Below are 21129 nucleotides of genomic sequence, written 5' to 3'. Positions count from 1 at the left end.
GTGCGTGCGTGTGTATGTGTGTGTGGGTGTAAGTTTGATTTTGATGTTGTGAACGCGCTGCCAACACATTTCCTCACAGTGTGTGTTACAGTTTGAGTGGTTGGTACTCCTCTGTATTTTATCAAGTTTGTTATGCCACTTTCCTCCGGTGCCTTTTTGCTACCCACATCCTGCCCGAAAACACCTACCACAGCCCCGCTGGCACAATCAGCCGTGGTTTGAATGAAATCGAGAGTTGCGTGTGCCAACACTGAAATGCTTGAAAACAAAGATTTAATTAAAGGTGCACTATGTAAGAAGCTTTAATCAGAAGAGAAAGATCTTCATTGGCTGACTTTTCATCCACAGACAAACTGAATAAACAATCTCTCTTCAATTTCATTACTGAATAAACAAACTGACCTTATAGGACATAATTTCACAAACGTTTTGCTCTGTTTGTATTTGGCGGACCCTGCCACCTCTCCAGATTCAAACAGTGTTCTGGGAACATGTTTCCCCTCTGAGAACATCTTGTTAATTCACCTGTGGAAAACTAAAATATTTTGTTTGTATTATTCCCTTATTAACATTGTAAATATTACAATTCTGAGTCTGAATTTCTTCTCCAAAACTACACAGTGCCTCTATAAATAATCAGAGCACAGAAGCAAAGGAGAAAATATGTTTTAGCTTTTTGTCTGTAGCTAAAGAATGACTTCACCTTTATTTATACTAGGTTAAAGATCAATAAAAATGACCCTTTATTAATCACAAACTACTTCTTTTTTTAGGTTCAGCAGACCTCCAGCCAGAGGGACTAAAACCTCTATAAACCATGAGACACACTAGACGTTGAGTGTCACAACAACATCCACACAGATATTTAAAATAGATCCTTCAGTTGAAACAGTTACACCTGACCATGGCTGTAACTGCGGCAAAGACAACGGCAGGGTTTTTCCCCACACCTGCCACGACCACCACGGCCCCCTTCCTCTCGACGAGCTTGAGCGCCAGAGACAATGTCACCTCCAGGACAACGTTAATGACTGTTACTATAACGGCAAACGAAACCAGCTTCAATGCCACCACGTTTCCTGAGGCGATGACCGAGGGCTCGGGGATGGGAATGGTTCTTGTACCCTTTGGCATCATCACTGTCATTGGCTTAGCGGTGGCAATTGTAAGAAGGCATTTAAATATTGTCCCTTGATTCAGTAGAAACGTATTTTCTCTGAATGAACTAGAATGTCTTTACCTATTGCGTTCTCACTATCATGTGAAAATTACTGTATAATTGTCTTGACACACCGAATAATTTATTTTGGACAAGTTATTTCTATCAATAACACAACTTGTGTTTCTGACTTTCTCCATCCTAGATGCTGTATATTCGAAAACGGAAGAGGTAAGTTTATGAAGGTCTATTTACTTTAGCCTCAGGTGAACTGCATGTTAATTGTTGTCACCCATTTGATTATTTGCAAGTGTGTTACAGAATTTGCTAATTAAAGCAAGTCCTGCAGCGTTGATCATATTCACTCTTTTACTTCAGTCACACCCAGGGTGGGGAGCTTGAATGCTGGCATAGTGTTATGTTGCTGTGTTTCAGGTTGCAAGTCATAAGAAGCTATAAGAGTTAATTTGCACCTTTCCTGTAGTATTGTGTAACACTAGTACAAACAGTAATGATTACGAGGAGGTACTTGAATGCTAACGTTAGCTAATGGGTTATAAAATAAGTTGTTTTACCTTTGAATGTGGCCAAATGTTCCACCAGGTTGTCACTATCCTTTGTCTTTTTGTACTTGCTGATCAATCAGACAGCAGTGAAATTATAACATTTAAAAATTAAGTTCCCTTTATTTACATTTGAGCTTCCAACCTTGAGCCTGATGTCAGAGGAAAATGGCCTCCATGTGACTGTGGTCTATTGGATTGTTTGCTTTTTTTCTTTCTTCTTGTCTTGTTTCATGATATGTTAAATTTTTAGTTACAACCAAGAGCTCTATAGCTCACTCTGTCAGCCAGCTGTTTGGTCGGTCCATCCACAATAATCATCCCACCATATCGTGGCCATAGATCTCACACTACAGAGCTTAATTTTGTCAAGGACGGCAGAGGTGTGTGTTTGTGTTCTTACCAATTGGGCGTGGCTGTGGTAGTGGCCTTTAACAAAAAAGCTGCACAACTTCTCAACTGATTCACGTAACATGACCAAACTTTGTAGAAAGACACACACACACCATTTCCACACATCCCCTTTTGTAACTCATTAACAGGTTGTTGTAGACACTTGTGGGAAACATCATGGGACTCAGGAGAGTTCCTTTTTCATTAATGACTGTTTGCCACAACCCTACATTTTAGCATCAGCTTGTTTTATTATGAGTAACCTGTTTGTTTATCTGTTGCTCCTGCAGTTCATTAGTCCACAAAAATTCCCAACTTTCTATTTTAAATTTGCCATGGAAGTCAAGTGATTGTGAGGTTGTATACATGTAGATGCTTGGTACCTCGGGCTGGGTATCAAACGTTTTATACGTTTATGGCATTCCGATAGTTAATCTCGTCAGCCGTACTGGTAACCGGTGCAGCTACTGCACTAGGTTAATCTTGCGATTCAACATGGTCTTATTTATAGTTACCTATACTCAGACTAGTTTTCACCCCTACACTCTTGTTGTACAGGCTGGAGAAGCTGAGGCACCAGCTCATGCCCATGTATAACTTTGACCCGGCTGAAGAACAAGATGACCTGCTGGAACAGGAACTGCTGGACCATGGCCGGGAGGGCAGCCTCGCAGGTCCCAATGCCAAGGTAGGCTGGAAGGCATTTGGCACGATGTTTATTTTCCATGTCCTAACATGAACCACTGTATCTCTTTTATCTTGAACTGAAAAGTGCTCTCATTCAGACCATAAGCCTTGATAGAATGTTTTGTTGACCATGGAAGCCACAATATCATTTTCTACAGCATTTTCTGCAGTAGAAATTAATGTACAGTTTTGAAAAGGCAGCGTTTCCCAGCAACGTTGATTACATTATAGTTTTTGATGTCAAATTTTTATAATAATTTCTGATGTCCAGGTTGGGTTGTAGTGATCTGGTTACGTGTGTTAGTTGTGGTATATAATGGTACATTTAAATATTATATTGTTAAACTTATTTTTGCCATATAATCCACATGTGTTTGATTATAGGTTACACTTCTTTCGTTCTAATAATAGTCGTTCATTGGTAACTGTCATAATTTATGTTTATTTTCTTTTGTTTCTTTTAAGTTTTGACAAAGGCAAACATGGTAAAGTATCGCCTGTGTGTCTTTTGAACCTTTAAACCTCTTTTTTCCCACACAATCTACATTTTCTTTCATGCTATCATTATTTCATTATCTTGTATAAAAAAAAACAATAGATAAGAAGTTCTTCACTGATTTAAGTTAAATTCATTTTATCTAAACTAATCCATGTCAAAGTATAGCTAACAGAGGATACACACAACCACTACCTACAGACCTACATGTTATCTTTCATCCTTTCCCTTTTGTTCCTTCAACTTAATACTTTAAATATTCCAGGGGCCACATGAGCACAGAAAGTGTGCAAAACACAACCTTTTGTGTTATTTTTAAATAATCACATCCAATATGATGAGTTTGCTACACAAACCATCACATATCAAACACCTCCAATGGTAGCAAATCATTGGTGTGACATGTTGAGAAGTACTATCAAGGAAAAATTTGAAATAACGTAGCTTTACTGCTTTTCAAATGATTTCCATTTTGTCGCCAAAGTTTCCATACATGAATTTAAGCTCACGCACTCAAGCTCAGGGCCCACTCACCATCGTCTTCCGTACCTTTTAACATCATCTGGCACATCTCAACTGAACTGAGCAATCTGTTGATGAAGCACATGAAATGTAGTTAAAAGCCTGCAAAATAGTGGTGGACCTCAGTTAAGAAAATCTTGGGAGCGCATTGAGAAGAATGCATGTTGGTATATATAAAGGTGCAATATGCACTGTTTTTAGTTTTAACATTCTTAAATTGACTAAAATTGCAGAGGAAATCACAGTTGTGATGTTATATTGAAGATGTATGTGTATTGTGCTGCAGAGATATCTACTGAAGTAAGCTAGCTGGTTTGTACCTCAAGAGGTATTGGTCCAATAGTCCACAACCTCTAGCTGCACAGTTAACTGAGATAACTAGCTAACGGTAGCTATAGTCAGCAGTGGTTAGGGGTATCCTTGGTGATATGCTGTCGGCTATTTGTGTGGCTAATTCGACAGGTGGGCAATTCTGACATATTGCACCTTTAATATGCATTCTTTGTCATTTTTACAAAGTGAATTTACTACATACCCTGAACACTGCAACACATATATTTTTTATACATGTGGCCTCTGGTCTGAACACATTTTCTCTGGTTTCAGTAATAAATCACAACTGAATATAAAACAATAATTCAATTTAGCCGTTTCGATGGTCCTAAAATTAACACAACATAACATTCCTCTAAGGCAACTAGCTGTTTTCACTGTTTCTTACAATCACATTTGATCTCAGTGTCACTAAGAGTTTTATCTCCTATGCAGACTCTCACAACTTCCCAGGGGACCACACAGAGGCCCAGTCGTCTGGTCTTCACAGATGTCGCCAAAGCTCTCAACGCCTAGCAGCTCTCTTCCAGAAGTTGACACACAGACTGTCCGCTAAGGACAGAAAAACAAAGGGACAACTGGACTGTTTCTGGGAACAACTTGAGCTTTGGTGAATGATTTCAGCACTAAAACACGATACCTGGAATGGCAGCGGTTTTCAGATTATGGGAAATAAAAACAGGGTGCATGTACGATAAGGGAGCATAACGGGAGGCGTCACGTATGATCTTGCACTGTTATTATTGGCACATGAATGCAGTGTGATGCACATTTCTTGAATCATGTTGTGTCATTGCTGTTAAAATGTTTGGTAGCTTTTCAGCTGAGTTCTTCTGAGCTTCAGTATCTACTTCCATGTTTGATAAGGGAGAAGTGTAAATTTGTGTCATACTGATTTTGTGGTCTTGCGTCTCTTGACGAGCTTGAACACTGGATGTGTCACCATCCTCGAGTGAACTGTGCCCCCTCTTCTTTGTTTCTTCTTTATTGACCAATGAAGGATTGTTTCCGTCTGTATACATTAAAAGTATTTAAACCAGTTTGAAAAAAAGGTGAGTTGTTGCAAATCCATGACAGAAGAGAGTTGATAAGTGTGATATTTTATTGATAAGCGATAAAGAAGCAGAATAACACAAATCACATGGTAAAGAATCATAACAAAATATATATCACAGGTTTGTGAGTTGTATTAATGAAGTGGATGAGGACACATCAATAACATAACTACAAAATGGTGTTAAAAGTAAGGCATACAAGATGATTTCTCAAGTTACACTTCAACTTTTCAATAGTTGAAAATGGATCAAGTACTGTATGTAACTATATCACTATCAGTAAGATCACAGAACAACATTGTCCCCATATAGAGAGTAAATATCCAGACACAGCTCATGTAAAATAACAAACATTGACTCAGCTGTAGTTCAATTAACAGGCACCCTTCAGGCTGACTTCCATTCATTACAGTTTCATGAATGTAGTGAGATGAGATGAGTGGACTACAACAGTACTAGTTTGACAGCTATTTTCAAGGTTTCATGATCCAGATCGCCTGCAGTTCTGTCTGATGGAAAAGGTTAGGTATAACTAACAAAAAAACTTCCTCAGAGATGTCCCAGGCTTGTTAGTTTTCAGAGGTAGTCCAGAGGGCAAAAAAACGTAAAGTCAATGCAGTTGAACAAGAAAAACACACCTGTCTGTAAATGAATTAAGCTCGCCTGGCAGCGATTTAGTCAACAATGCTGAAATACATGAAATTACTGGGATACAACATGTCATCAGTGATAAAATAATAAAAGTTTAAGGTGGAAAAAAAAACACTTACAGTAAATGATGAGGATACTTGATATTCAAGTCATCTAATAAACGATAAATGACATGTAGTTGATGTTAGATAAAAGGTTTATTAGCATGTCACAGGGGCAGAATCTCAGTTTAAGTGTAGAAATCTTAACTAAAAAGGTCTCAAATTCATTTTTTAAAGGAAACCTCTATCTTTGATTTTAAAAAACTTGGAAATCAATAGAATAAAAAAGAAAGAGATATCAATATAATTCTACAGGTATATAACTAGTAAGTTTAACAATGTTATAACTGATTCATTACAGATAAAATACTTTTTAATTCACCCTATAATGTGGGTCCTCCCAAAATACAAACAGTATTACACTTAACCCCAAATGTTACCCTGTCATGCAGATAGTTTTGTTTCTTTTCTCAACACCATGAGCACAATAGTGTGACCGCAAACAAAATTCCTTTCTTTTCAGTTGATTTGAGGTATTTTTAAAACCTGACCTAATAAAACCAAAACTACCTGCATGGCTGGAGAGGTAAGTAAGAAAATGTGTTAATTTCTAATTTGTGTGCACTCAGCCTTTAAACTTTTGAAAGTAGACCCAATACTGAAAAGTTGCATTAAAAGACAATCAGTGACCAGTAACTTGTGTTAGCTAACATTAGCTACATAGATGTTAATTACATAATAAAAAATGTTACTCAGTCAGATAACTCCTTTTGATCCGTGCTTCTGTGGCACTATGTTTGTAGCATTTTTTTTCACATTATTCTCACATTGTGGCAACCCTGGCCGCATTTGTATACTCACTTTTAACAGCCAAATTGGAAATGAAGGTGCAACTTGGATGATTTTTAGCTGTGATCGGCAGCTATTCAGAGCTTAACAGTGAGGTTCTGGAAGTGAAAATATCCAGTTCATAGCCTGAATCATGTTGATTACTAGCCATAATGTTCTAAGGATGTCAGTTTTGGAGTAAGTACAAGAGGTGTTATCCATTTAACCTGGCGCTCAATTGACTCGTCCTGCGACGTCGATGCCTGACATGTATTGGACGGAAAGCTTCTGATTGAGAAGCACACAAGTATAACTGGACTTAATGCCACATTTTGTTTTGTCGATCTGCAAAACCTGGAGAAAGGAGCACACTGGTCAGCAGGGATGAAGCTAACTTTTATTTGTGAGAGCTGTCATGAGCTAACGTCAGCACGTCAGCTGTGGCCAACTAGACTTTTAGCTCGTTCTTCTTCTTCCTCATGTGTTTAGCGACAGTAGCTCTCGATGTCATCAAAACCTTGTTTCAAGGAAAACATCTTTTATTCCCGATGTGATGCAGTATAACTTCACCACCCACATTCCAATAGTGTAACATCGACGTCTTTGACTTGTTGAGGTTGCTGTTACCATGGAAATGTTGGTAACATTGCTGATACCAGACCAGCTAAAGTCATGTCGCTGGCTAGCTGACATGGGTTTCCAGTTCCAGAGTTGAAAGTTCTTGAAAAGAAATCGTTGGCAATAGTTTATGGGATGATTAGTCCTTCGCTCTTTAAATAATTATTTACACAGTCTTTGCCTTTTTTTTCTGTTTTTCGATTTTTTTAAGTGCTCCAAATAATTCATGGTCAGGATTCATCTTTCATTTGGTTGGCTTGCTTCAAAGCTCAAAAACTCTTTATAGTTCAGATTTTCTGAAACGTCACTGGAGTGAACAAACGGGAAATTCACTTCCAGACACAAAGCGGTTACAAAAAACGTTGAGCTCTATAGGTCAGCCACAGTTTTTGCCCCAATAAGCTGGTAGTGAATTTAGCATAGCAGTCGAGTGTCTCCGTGTGAAGTTGTGTGATTGTGTTTATGCCAGTTGGCAAAAAATGGATGTGGCAGTGGGCGGGGCCAATAACTAAAAGCTCAAAACTTCTGAACTGATTGACGCATGTGACCAAACCAGTCACGTCTGAGAGGTTGTGTGAAAATGCATACACCTACATGGTCGTATCTATTGTAAATTTGTGATTATCAAAAATTGTTCAAAATTACATTAGTCGATTACCAGCAACTTATTTGGCAATTTTCACACACAATAACTTGTTGTTGTTTTCCATAACTTTCGTGTATTTCAGCACTGCATGGTTATCTGCCGCCCCTTCCTTTTTTAAAAATCACATGAATTAAGAGTGTCACACATACAATTTTACAGTGTAAGAATCAGAAAATACATGATGTAGTAAAAATGAGAAAAGAGTAAGCGACCCAAAGAAAACAAAAACAAAAACAAAAACAAGTATTTATCATAAGGAACTACACCCTAAAAAAAGCAAGTATTTCATCAAGTTGTTGTAAACTATTGGCTGCATTTTATTTTTTCCCAGGAGAACAAAAATAATTCTCACTTCAGCTTTTAACAAAAAGGCCTACAGTTGTTTTTTTTCTTTTTTTTCTTTTTTTTAAAGAAATGACACTGATGCTTTCATTTGTACACCGGTAGTAAAATCCTCTGCTGGAGTGTACTGTTTGCTTCTGTGTGTTGGTATGTAGGCCTGAAAATCCTTTTGCCTGTCTGTGTTGTATGTCTGCACATGAACCTATGTGTGTGTGTGTGTGTGTGTGTGTGTGTGTGTGTGTGTGTGCGTGTGTGTGTGTGTGTGTGCGTGTGTGTGTGTGTGTACAGTAAGTGCGTATGTCATTGCTGCCGTGGGAGCGGAGAAGAACTTTGTCGGAGATAGTCTGTCTTTCATGTTACTGAGGTAGAATGAGAGATTAAGAAACTGAGGGCAACTGAGGTTTAAATGAGGTCTTTGTGTCAAGGCATACTGGTAATGTCAAATACAGAAATGCACAACAAACACAGCACAATAATTATTTCTGAGTAGGCTGACAACATGTTCCTGAATAGTTTTTTGTACCTGAGGTTTCAATATGGTGTAAAAGCACTGTAATAGTGAGATCCTGAGTGTGGTAAAATGACATGTCGACATTGTTGTCGACTGAAGAATACATGAAGGATTTCTATCCAAAATGAGACATCCAATTAAACCTTTGGGTGTTTTCGCTTCTTAAAAAAAACAGCTGCTGGTTGAAAGTTAAAAAAAATAAAAATAAAATTACCTGAATGTTGTACATTGTCATTTGAGCTTGCGTTATCATCTGCATTTTTTGATTCTGAGTAAAGAACGTTAGACATCTCTCCTCTCCCGGACTGGATATTTCATTTTGGAACAAAAACCTTTCACATTTACTTTCATAATAAATGACTTCAGAGCACCATGTTTATTTGTAACATCATTAAAAAAAAACTGTCACCGTCTTGCTCCCGTCTCACGTGAGGATTCATGACACTTGATTTAGAAACATGTCTCAATGAAACAGTTTGGTTTGGTTCCTTTTTTCTAGAACCCCCCCTCCCCCCTGCCTCATTTTTAGCCTTCAACCCTGCCCTCTCTCCACACACACACTCATTCATGCAGGCACACACACACACACACACACACACAGACGCACACACCGAGAGGTTAAGGAAAGCAGGAATCCTTAAAGGTTGATAAGTCAGACATTTTGGGAAATATGCCTTTTGGCTTTCTCGCCTGGAATTCAATGGGAAGATTGAGAAAAATTGTCAGCTTGGTTTAGCGCAAAGACTGGCAACAGTTCGTGTCAGTCGTGTCTGGATGGTAACCCTTACCCTCGTGAGGTGATGTGGTATAAAGAACGACCAAGTGCACTTAGGAAATGGATCAAATACGGGACTTTGACCCAGTAAATTGTAGTTCCTGTCCCGTGTGAAACTAAATGTTACTGTAAACTTTCGACTACTTTAAGTAAGATTTAAAATACGTTTTTTGGAGGCTGTTTGGTTCGATTTAGGCAAAACAACCACTTGATTAAGATCGTGGTTTGGGTGAAAATAATGAGCCAACATTGCCGTTTGGTACCCCAAACAGCTTTCTGGCAGAAAGCCCTGAATGCAGACTTCTCCCATGTGAGGTATATCTGATATGGTTCGCTCCATCAGAGTCAAGCACTACTGCACTGAACATGTGTGAGAGTTTTGTGGATTTAGGGTTAACATCCAGACACGGCTGCATAGCCTCTCAAAATCCATCTGAGCTGTCAGGTACCTTTAAAACTTGCGCATGACGCCTGTGAAAACAAAAAACATCAATTATACACTTTGGTTTGTTTACGGATCAAACTAACAAAATATAACGTGTTAATCAGTGAACTTTAGAGGCAAGTGGATTTGTTTGATAAGTGGATTTTGTTGCCTAAAGACAAAGCCAGACTGACTTTTTTCTTCTTGTTACGGGTATTTGTACTAATGTACAGACATGCACGTGGTATCAGTCATCTTGCCTAACCTTTGGCTGGAAAGTGAACAAGCATGTTTCCCAAAATGTAAAACTATTCCCTTAATATATATATATAAAAAAACTGAAACCATATCCTAAGTTCAAATTCTTTCAAACTAGTACGAGTGAACCAACAAAACCAGAGTACAGTATCGGATCGGGAGAAGAATCCCCTGTTTGCAATGATTTTTTTGTTTGTGTTGTGTGTGTGCTCCTGAACCCCCATCACAGACAGGAGTCAAGACTGAACCCCTGTTTGCTTGAGGCCAAACCTTGAGGTAGGTAGAGAGGTATCTGATCTACTCCCCTTCCTCCTGCTCCGGGACCTGAGATGTAGAGGGCTCAAGCTGCGAGGGACCCTCCTCAGCTTCTTCAGAAGGGCCCTGGAAACGCAGGGAACCAAAACCACTGTCATTTTGTCTGTTATTGTGTTCAGTCCGGTGACTCATTGTGCGCATGTTAATGAATCAACACTAGAAAGAGCATGAGAAATACAAGAATGAGTGTTAAAAATTTCATTGAGCGATTGCGTGCGGCAAAGTAGGTCCAGCTGTCAGGCCTCGAAATGTGAGGAAGACGACAGTTATGCCAGGAAACCAAGAAGACAGAGGAAGAGAACAGTTAGATCAGGTTTCCCCTCTCGACATTGACTCATTCTTCCCCTTCGCGTTGCGTGCATCTGAGAAAGGGAGTCTGTCTCAACGGTTTCAGTTCTTGAAGCATCTTTGACAAACTGCTCAGCGCAGAGGATGCGATAAGGCAGACGGGGGGCATCAAGAGCAGACCTGCCCGCTTCGGTGACAACTGTTGTGCAACGCTGCCATTTGGATAGTGAACAAGACAGCTAAAAGAGCCTTAAATTCTCAGAAACATGTTTCTTGTATTCGCTAAAACTGGATGTCACAAAAAGGATGTATGGAGGTGTATCTGGGGAATTCAGCGCTGCCATCTGTGCATTTCCACAGACTCGCAGAAACACAAGGAGCATGTGCATCAGGTGTTTTAGTCATTCAAATCAAATGTGCCAACTCAGCAGCAACTTTAGGAGGGTTGGTAACATAGTGTACAAGTACTGAAAGACATATCATTTGAAATGAGAATTAACTGATGTGCGAAAGCCTTTTCTGAGTGTTGGATTTGTGTTTAAAGCCTGGAAAAGTTAAGACCTTCATGATTTTGTATGAAGGCGCACTAGATTGTATGAGTGAAGTCAAACATACCACATCACCTAATATTTCTTAGATCACCACTCTTTTTCAATGAAAGTTACATGACCATTTACTTTATGTGCTACTTTCAATGTCAGTACTAAGTTTTTTTCTTCGAATCCTATAATATTACAATAACATTTAACCACTGCGTGTTATTTTGTGCCAAATGTTTTACGTTTATGTCTACGTATTGTCTTCTTGTGAGCCCCTTGTTCTGAAAATAGTGATGGAAAAAAAAAACAAAAACAAAAACAAAAAGAGTCATTAATTAATCTGATGGCTTATGATGACAGCAAATGGCTTTCTGTTCACCTTAAGGTTTGCTGCTGAGCATGAGCTCTGTGCTGAACACAAGCTTATTAAATTCATGAATAGTTAAATGAGATCAACTCTGCTCTTATCAGCCCTGCATCATAAATGTAACTGATATTAGTCAAAAGGTAAAAGGTGTGACACAAAATGAGATTTCTGTTCAACCGAACAAGAAGTTTCATTCGTAGTCATGAAGTAAGCTCCAGTTTGATGCAATACAAAGGGTGAAACACGGTTTGATAAACCTGCACAATGTCAAACTGTGCACTCTGCACATGCAGAGAGGCTGCAGGGTTTAAAACTTGAAATGATTTAAAGGCTCAGTTTGTGAGATTATAAACCACTTGGTAGAATTAGTGAACGTGACTGTAAGAGTTATTTCATAAAGCTGTCACAGATCTTTTTCAGTCATTTTTTGTGACTACTTTCTTCACTGTCTGCTGCACAACAATTCTCCAAACTCTCTACTCTTAGTAAAGTTATACTTTTAACCTAGGATCATTTTCAATAAAATCACAATAAGGCCTTAATGCGAAGGAGCCGGTGCCTTGAGTGGCTTCATCAAAACAAAACTGAACCACCCTTCTAGCTTTTAAAGTTTTCAGTCTCCTCACCTGCTGCTCCTCAGTCACTTCTTGCACCACTTTCTGGGGCTGTGGAAAGACATGGGGACAGGATTTATTGTACATGAAGCAAAATCCGCCCTCAAGGACCATGCAGCTGCCGCAGACACCTTGGAGGCTTAGGATGTACATTTACAGTTAACTCCAAGATGTGTCTAACTGTCAATGATTGCTCCATACCCATTTCCTTGGTCGCCCACGAGGTCGTCTCTCCCCAAGGGGCTCTACTTTCTGAGAAAGAACAGATGAACGGTTAAAGGGCGGTTTCAGACTTTTACCATCCTTCATGCTGATCACCAGCTAAGATTACGAGCTCTTGTGTGATTGCAGTTTTTGCAAATTTTGTCAGCAGCCATTTTTTTAACAGCTGAAACTTCTTCAGGTCACTGAGAAACATTTATCGCAGGAACAGCAGAAGTTTTGTTCTATTAACTGAAGTAAGTAAGTAAATAAATTACTAGACGTATACATATTTGGGAATACTTTGATAACACTTTTACAAGTTGCATGACCTGCATTGTCAACAAGTGCAACAAAACTAGGTGATAAACAAGGCCCGAAGTATCTTTCTGTCAGTAAAATGTTCAAACCTTCCCACACATGAATCAACTAAAACAATTTAAACAATTAAATAGCTAAATGTCAGCATTAAAGACATGGTTGGATATTCTAGGAGCTTTTTTTGTTGCATTTGTAAAAAATGACTTGTCACACCCCAGCAATTAATAAATCAAATGGTCTAAAAAGGAAAAAAACACAGTATTTGTGTTTGCCAACAAGGTGGATGTATTGCTAAACCTATTAGCCAGGTAGTTTCACAAGAATGGCTGAGGAAATGCGGCAAGAACTACCAAAGACTAACATAATGGCTTGACAGCAGGGAGTGCTAACAACAGCTAGCTCGCTTTGTTTGTTTACGTTCACTGTGATAATGTTAGGCGTTTTCTTTCATATGAGTGAGAAATGAGGGTGTTGGACACAGTTAGCAATGACAACCTTATGCTGCAGTCACAGTACACACCAAGCTAACCAATTAGCACAAAACACACAGTCTCTGAGCCAAAGAACACTGCTGAGGCTAACGGTAGCACAAAGCACACAACTACAGCAGTGAGCGCCTGGAAGCCTTTTTTGAACTGAGATACATTTGTCATGGCTATTTTGCTTGTGTTTATATTATTGTGGGATTTAATAGGCTTGTTAATCTATGTATTATTTGGACTAGAAAAGCTAATAACGGGTAGCGTAACAAGCTAGCAGCTTGTACAGATCTCCCAGCTAGCAAGGAAGAGCTATGGGGCAGTCAGTGAGGGAGGCCTGGAGGGAGGTGGTGGGACTTTCTCGCATAATTCCAAACTGTAGCTTGGCCTTCTGATTTCTACAATCTTACCATCCCCAGCTTTAAGTACACATATTTACCCCATATTTGCTCCTACAGTAATAGAGATACAGCTAGAAAACACAAAAGACATTTTTTCTTATACATCTGCTACATGCTGCTAATGCCCAGACTGCTCTTGCGAGCTGCCAGCAGGGGCTGTAAAAAAAATGTTTATCTCCTGATAAAACAGGCTTCTGAAAATCCTCAAATTTTGACTGCAGGGGATGATTAAGAACCACTAAAATGAATGTGTTTATTGTTTGTATATGAACATTCATACAAACACACATACGAACTTCGATAACAGTGCAAAAAGCAATTTTGCTGATAATGACAGATATGGGTGCATGTTTGCAAGAGTGAACAGTACATTTATACTGAACAGAAAGGTTTTTAATGATGATTACTTCACTATGATCTATATTGAGACAACATGTATGCATTTTTTAAATTTTTTTTTTAATCCTCTTGATATAAATCAGCTGCTTCTTTACAGTGTCTCCTGTTTTTCTTTGCTTTGTGTATTTCTTGAGTTGATCTTCGATCCTTGCGCTGTGATTTTGGCTTCATACGGCACTTTGGTCGGCTGTTGCCATTTTTAAATGTGATTTACAAGAAAAATAAACTTAAACTTAAGATCAGAACGGTGTTGATCATTGTTACTACTGTGTTCATATTACGTTATTTCCCTAAAAGTAACAAGACAACAGAATACAAATACTCCTCTGAAAAGGTATTCTGCAAAATATTTTATCGTAATGTAAGTATCAAAAGTGATGCTCTTTATAGAAAAGTGTTCAGAGTGTATGATTTGATGTGTTAGGGTTCAGGGTTAGTCTCCAGCTCCGACTGGCCCTGGTGGGCTGGTCTGGGAGGCTGCCCTCCTTTTGTTCATTTTGGCCCATCGGCCCATCAGTTTGTTTGTCCGATTGTTTTGAAGTTTTTTCCCTTTGTCCGGTTTGCTGTTCATTCAATAAATTCACCATCTTTTAAACCGCAACTTAACTTGGTTGTTTATGTTGGACCTGTTTTGGTGAAGAGGGTCGTAACAATCATACAGTATATTACTGTTGCTGTTCTTAATTCATCTGATATGATGTCATGCTCTTATCGTCCTTTATTGATTGTATTCTTTTATTCCTCTCTATTCATTTTCCATAATCCTTCCTGTTCTATGGCTTTTAGTCATTTTACCTGTTATAACTCATGTTGGGTTTTTTGTTTTTGCGTTTTTACATGTTCTGTTCCACTGTCTTGTTTTAACTTCACCTCAGATGAGGCTTCCATGTGAATGTTTGTTCTGTCATATTGTCTTTTCAATAGTTTCCTGGGTACAACAAAAATAAAGCTAATCATTATTAATATTATTACTCTTCTGTATTACTGAATTATCACTAATAAATTCATGTGTGAGAAGAACTGAAATGCTGAAGCTGGCTGGCTGAGACAGAGGCCACTTTAACTACTTGACAAACTGTGACAAGCAATGTGATAATTTTGGAAGACGAGTGCAAAGTAAGTAATTGTGGTGGTAGTGCAAAATTTGCCTCTCAAAAAACTGTTGCGCGTGCACATGAAAGTATGAAGGATGGTAAATATACGCAGCAACAAACAGTAAGACAATCTTTCACTCCTCGGAATAATAACAGCTGACGATCTGAGCACTGACCAACTGCAGGCTGCAGACGTGAATACTGCATTGATTTAAAAACAGCTTGTCTTTTCTCTGTCTGAGCTGACAGATGCCCTCACAGTGGCTGCTGATTATCTTACAGCTTTTCTTGAAAAAAAAAGACATCTCTGCATTTCAGGAAATATTACACAGAAAACTCTCAGATGCATCTAATGCAAATAAACTGGAAAGAGAAACCCATGTGCTTACTACAAGCTTACTGGCTCCTCTTTCCTGGAGTGATAGAGATAGGAGGTTTTTTCAAGTTAGTTCAGAAGCATTTTGTAATTATATTTACAATGTATGATGTTTCATAATACTTGTAATAAATCCACAACATTTCTTGCGATTTAAAAATGTCTAAATATAGCACTCAAAAAGCTCATTGTTGTAGGTATGGGAGACAAGGTAGTGTTACAATTCTGCAATTAAGAGGTCAAATAAATATTTAATATCTTGGATACACTGATCAGTTTCAACCTTCAGTGCAGGTCTGGGGCCTTTGTTCTTGCTGCCTTTCGGTCGTCCTCTCGGTCGCTTTGGAGTTGGTGGTCCAACAGGCTCCTGTGGACAGAAACCAAACACTAATCAGTTGAAGACACACAGGCATAACCCACCAGCTTTGTTTTTCAGACACTTAATGACACTTAATGATTTGATCACTGATGTATCTTTTTAAAGGCCCGTGTGTCTACCTGCTGCTGTTTCCGTGGCCGACCCCTGCCCCTGCGCTGAGGCTCAGGAGGCGACTGGGCGGTGCTCGGCTGGGGCGACGACGGCTCTTTGGTCCCACTGTTACTCATGCCTGTGTCTGTCCACCTGCGTCAAAGAGTGTGGGCATCAAAGCCTGGAGGAGCGGCCTCGAGGGCTTAAAGAGGAGAAGACCTGAGTATCAGCAGCTGGAGATGTGAGCAAAGAAAATGAAAGAACAATTGCTTCTTCTGGACACAATCATCTCTGAAGGATTTGGGATCATGAGCTTAATTAAACCACTTCAAATAGTTGTTCTTTTTGCACGATCGGTGCCTAACGTATCACTGAAAGGATAACTCAGACTCGCACAGGACTATTTTCCGAGAGCAAGCGTGGGAACTGCTCATACATAAGCCTTGGCACCGCGTTCATCGGAACACAGACAGGGCTCTGGCAAATGCAGGGAAACATGAGAGTGGTGTCCAGCGACTAAAAGTAGCACAGATATTCACAACTCAATCTCCCATCCAAAACCTCCATCCACTCTCCTGCAACGCCGCCTTTCCATCTGCCCTCTGTGAGGTATTTCTCAATGGGGTTGCGCAGGTTGTAGGTGTGTCTGATGCTGCTACAACTTTTCCTTGTGAAACCTGAGTGGCTGCAGCAATCATTTAGAAAACGCACACGCAAGAAAGCACTGAACGGAAAAAACCTTAATGGAGATCACACTATGACGAGGCAGTGACAAATCTGAGTTTGCAGCCTGCAGTGAGCCTCTGAGCTGCAGTGATATGTTGCTTAATGACAGAAAAGTGATCTGCATAATGGATTAAACATTTGTATACATTTTAAAAGCAGAGATGCAGAACACTCTCTGATTGCAGCTTCTTAGTTTTGAGGATTTGCTTTAACATGACTGCAAACTGAATATCTTTATTTTTCATCAGGAAAACCATCTGATGATGTGGTCTTGGGGCTTTTAAGACTTATTTCAAAGAGTAAAAACAGATCTATTATATTATAAAAAGTCTCAGTTTGTCGATAATTTCTGAACTGGTGAGTCGTGAGCACATGTTGACATCAAATTGCTCGTTTTGTCCAACCAACTGTCCAAAACCTAAAGATAATCACTTTAAAGAAACAGATAATAAAACAGACATCAATATATTCATCAATAGACTAATATTCAAGACAATGAAAAACCAGAAAATCCCTATCTTTAGGAATGTGAAAATAGTGAATAGTTGGTACTTTTGCACAAAAAACGACTGAAACAATTAATCAAATGTCATTAAAGTTAATTGCAATTCCATCTCTGTGACAAGCGTTTCATTGACTGATTTGTCGATTAGAGCTCGACCAATACAACAACTGACAGACATCTTTGTATCTACGTACAAGTTATGCGATATGCGCCAAAATGCATCGTCTTTAGAGATCAAAAGGTCAAAAGGGATGAAAAGGTTCATTTCTAATGAATAAGTCCTTGTAAGTGTACTGCTTTAAAGCACTAGTGTCATTTCAGTGTTTGTTGACTAAGTGTAAAACATTCTTACTCTGTTAACCAAACAAGGGTTTTATAACCACATTTGATTGATCAATGCAAAAAATGCACGTATGTTTTCTTCTATATTTATAATTTTTACATCCTTGTATCAGTATCCACATCGTCCCCAAAGATCAAGCATCAGTCGAGATCTCCCGCAGATCATTCTCTCGAATAATCGATTGGTCGTCTGTTTGACAAAGTGTCAGAAAGAATGTCTCCAAATCCAAAGGTAACTTCATCAAGATGAAAAAGAGAAGCAAAAAACATCCAGTTTACCTTCCAAGAACGCTGAGAACAGAAGAGTCACATTGTAAAGGCTGAAATTGGACAACTTTTCTTCAGAACTACTCAAAAAAGTGACTGTTCAGTAATAACTGTGGGGATTCATTGAAATGTTTGAAGCATGGGTCAATCGACTAATCCTTGCAGCTCGGGACTGATCCATTAATCAACATTTGGTTCCAGCTCCAGCTCTGGCCATAGGTCCTGATTGAAAGCAGCCCCCAGCACTATAAACACCATATGCTTTTGTTTTGCTGCATTTCTAGTAACTTCCTAGAAAGCAGCACAGTTATTTAAGGCTGTTTTTTTTTTTGTTTTTTTTAAAGGAGAAAAAATGATTTGTTTTGTTTTGTGTTCTATGTGTGTGCGTGTGTGAGTGTGTGTTTTTCATTATTATCAAAGCAGGAGAGTTAACAACAATACTTCAGTCTGGGGGATGTAGGTTCACGTCCCAAGGTGGTCGTTTTTCCATACCGTCTCGCGCTGTAAGGAATGTGCCAAACGCTAATTGCCAACACAGCCTATCAAACGGCCGCACTGAAGCAGGAAGTCGAGAGTAATTCGAGAAATCGACGGTCCTCGTTCAAACGATTTAAAAGCCAAACGAGACGCACGACGTCGCTTATAAACTCATTTCGGAGCAACACAACAAGCGTCCTGCACTCCTTCCCGTGCAGCAGCTCGCCGTCCGCTTCCACTCGCCCCGTGTTTGGCAGTCAAGTACGGGACTGAATGTACTTTTTTGCATATGGGCGGCAATTGCGACCATAAAAAACACATTCTTTTACAGCCTTTTAAAGACGGTGCGTAAAAAAAAAATAAAAATAATAATAATAATAAAAACGCTCCTGCAAGCGAGGGCCCGCGACTTCAAAACCTTTTTTCCACCCCCCCGACTTTCGGCCGAGGAACCGCTGCAACGTTAAAGAAAGAAAGAAGAAGGGAAAAAAACAGAAAAGAAAGAAAGAAAGAATGAAAAGGCCAAAACAACAGCCGACACCAGAGCGGTGTTTTTAAACGCGTGTAAAAGTCGGCACTCGCCACACAACATCTCACCCCCCCCTTCTTCTTCTTCTTCTTCTTCTTTTTTTTTTTTCTCCCATCACTTGCGCAATCGATCTTAAAATGTGCTGGTTTTGGCTGCGGGAACAGGTCCGCCGAAAGAGTGGATGAAACCGAGTGTCTGCGAGGGGGGCTGCAGCAAGGAGGAGGCAAAAAGAAAAAAGGGAAAAAAGAAAAAACTTCCAGCAAAGGAGGACAAAGGCGAGCAACACAGGTGCAAAAGCTCTCCTTTCAAAGCCCACCAGCCCTGGACGTACAGGCACATACATACATGCAAACACACGGGGCTATAGGCTCCATGTTCGGGGCTGCGTAATCCTGTTTGTGCAGGCTGCGCCGAGTGCAACAGTGCGAGCGGAGCGAGGGAGGAGGGGGGAGAGAGTTGAACTTACCTTGAGTCGGTTTGCAGTTTTTACCTGGAAGTTCAAGCAGCCAGCTCACTTTGTGCTCCTGCACAACTATGAAAATGTTAGTGTATCGACGTCTCATTGGTTGGAATGAAAGGGTAAACTCTCCCTCTCTCTCTCCCTCTCTCTCTCTCTCCCTCCCTCCCTCTCTCACTGTGTGTGTGCTTCTCTCTCTCTCTCTCTCGTTCTCTCTCTCTCTCTCTCCCCTCCTCCCTCCCTCTAATCGGAAATGTGTGTGATCCCCCCAGACGTCCAGTCACGAATACCCCAGTTGCAGTATAATTGGGGGGTTGTAGCAGAGCAGTATGCATTGCATACTTTCTCTATTATAGCATGTTTCAAGAAGGAACGAGGGGTAGGAGGGTTAAACACAGGACCCCGCCCCGAAAAGGCTCACCGGACCACCCACTTGAGAGAGGAGGAGGAGGCGGAGGAGGAGGGGGAGATATGGGAGAGACGGGCATCAGACAGGAGGGTAGAGTCTGGTTCCGGGGTTCCCAAAGTGGGGTCCGGGGAATGGGAAGTTCCCCGAGAGGAGAAGAAGACGAAGAAGAAGAAGAAGAAGAAGAGGGGGAGAAAAAAAGGCTCAGTTTGCGTCGGTAGAAAAAGGCAGACTGTCTAGACTCGAGTCGAGCAGAGGTTTCACTCTCTCCCCGCTGTCAGATCCCCACCTACAGTGTGAGAGATATTATTCTGTCAGTCACAACAACGGACGCGAAGTATCAGATGAGCTCACCGAGAACAAAAGTCGTCCGATGCGCGTTTTATTTTGGGGGAAAAGTCGACGCCAGTTAGGTTTTTTTCTTTTCTTTTCTTTTCTTTCTTTTTCTTTTTTTTTTTGTTTGACTGAATGCAAACACACGAGAAAGAGAGCAGGAGGAGGACGGATGCATGTGTGTGTGTCTGAGCGAGAACAAGCATAAATCTCCCCCCTTTTTTTCAGTGGTGATTATGTGAAAAGTTATTCTCCATTTTTTAAATTGTATAATTCCCCTTGAGAATGATAAATATTTTCAAATATTGCAGAAGCTCTATTGATGTTTGGGAGATTTAATTAGAAAGAGCATTTTGTGTGCCTGAACAAGCTCTTTTATTCCACGATTAAACAAACTGACCTGGAAGAACGACACAATTTCATACTGTTTTACTTTGTTTATATGTGGCGGACCCTGCCACCCTTCTAGCTTCAAACAGTGTTCTTATTTCCCTCTGAGAACAGCTTGTTCATTCAGTTATGGGAAGAAAACAAATGTTCCCTAGTTTGTATTATTTCCCCATTAATGTTGCAAATATTAAAATTCTGAGTTTGAATTTCCTTCTCCAGAAACTACATAGTGCAACTTTAAATAATCAGAGCACAGAAGCAAAAGAAAAAAAAAAGTTTTAGCATTTTTTTTTCCTGGATGACCACACCTTTATTTATAGCAGGTTAAAGATAATTAAAATGTCTCTTTAATAATCACAAACTACATTTTATTTAAGGTTTTACTCTAATATTAGAATCCTGAGTTTGGATCCCCCCCCCCCCCAAAACTACACAGTGCCCCTTTAAAGAAATAAAAAGCTCTCCTCCAGTGGACATGTTGTCTTTTCAGACTGACGTAGTTTTTTGTTGCCGTGCTGCCCTCATTTTCTCT

The 21129-nt window shown here is 39.7% G+C and overlaps 2 protein-coding genes across 7 annotated transcripts in view; one reads left to right on the top strand and one right to left on the bottom strand.

The window, feature by feature from the left end:
- Positions 1 to 5098, top strand: part of si:ch211-161c3.5 (uncharacterized protein C3orf18 homolog) — a 6239-nt gene extending 1141 nt beyond the window's left edge. Inside the window, exons 2-6 of one of the 2 annotated variants that reach the window (XM_037100214.1) lie at positions 774 to 1165; positions 1365 to 1390; positions 2674 to 2803; positions 3268 to 3287; positions 4589 to 5098. In XM_037100214.1, coding sequence (XP_036956109.1) covers positions 905 to 1165; positions 1365 to 1390; positions 2674 to 2803; positions 3268 to 3273 — 423 coding nt within the window. In that variant the 5' untranslated portion in view covers positions 774 to 904 and the 3' untranslated portion in view covers positions 3274 to 3287; positions 4589 to 5098. The remainder of the gene's footprint in view (positions 1 to 773; positions 1166 to 1364; positions 1391 to 2673; positions 2804 to 3267; positions 3288 to 4588) is intronic. The other variant, XM_037100213.1, reaches the window with a different exon arrangement.
- Positions 5099 to 5237: 139 nt separating this feature from the next.
- On the bottom strand, positions 5238 to 19766 carry si:ch211-161c3.6 (high mobility group AT-hook 2b). 5 transcript variants are annotated; one of them, XM_037100219.1, is made up of 6 exons: positions 19478 to 19766; positions 16195 to 16318; positions 15980 to 16063; positions 12627 to 12677; positions 12438 to 12476; positions 5238 to 10683 (listed from the first exon to the last, which is right to left on the bottom strand). In XM_037100219.1, exons 2-6 carry the CDS (start codon positions 16300 to 16302, stop codon positions 10600 to 10602), a joined length of 366 nt encoding a protein of 121 aa, XP_036956114.1. In that variant the 5' UTR covers positions 16303 to 16318; positions 19478 to 19766; the 3' UTR covers positions 5238 to 10599. The 5 variants fall into 5 exon arrangements, with proteins under 5 accessions (XP_036956114.1, XP_036956112.1, XP_036956110.1 ...); XM_037100217.1 differs by having other exon boundaries at positions 16195 to 16398; positions 19478 to 19762; XM_037100215.1 differs by having other exon boundaries at positions 16195 to 16367; positions 19478 to 19760.
- Between the last annotated feature and the right edge of the window lie 1363 nt (positions 19767 to 21129).

This window comes from Acanthopagrus latus, chromosome 6 (genome assembly GCF_904848185.1).
Source record: "Acanthopagrus latus isolate v.2019 chromosome 6, fAcaLat1.1, whole genome shotgun sequence".
Lineage (NCBI taxonomy): Eukaryota > Metazoa > Chordata > Actinopteri > Spariformes > Sparidae > Acanthopagrus > Acanthopagrus latus.
This window is presented reverse-complemented; position numbering and strand designations above follow the sequence as displayed.

Bases quoted from the DNA above. Each gene is read 5' to 3' on its own strand.
- si:ch211-161c3.6 (XM_037100219.1), bottom strand. From the start codon at position 16,302: ATGAGTAACAGTGGGACCAAAGAGCCGTCGTCGCCCCAGCCGAGCACC. The intron at 16,064-16,194 runs GTAGACACACGG...TTCTGTCCACAG, and splicing joins GGCCACGGAAACAGCAGCAG to GAGCCTGTTGGACCACCAAC. The intron at 12,678-15,979 runs GTTGAAACTGAT...GTTCTTTCTCAG, and splicing joins GCCCCAGACCTGCACTGAAG to AAAGTAGAGCCCCTTGGGGA.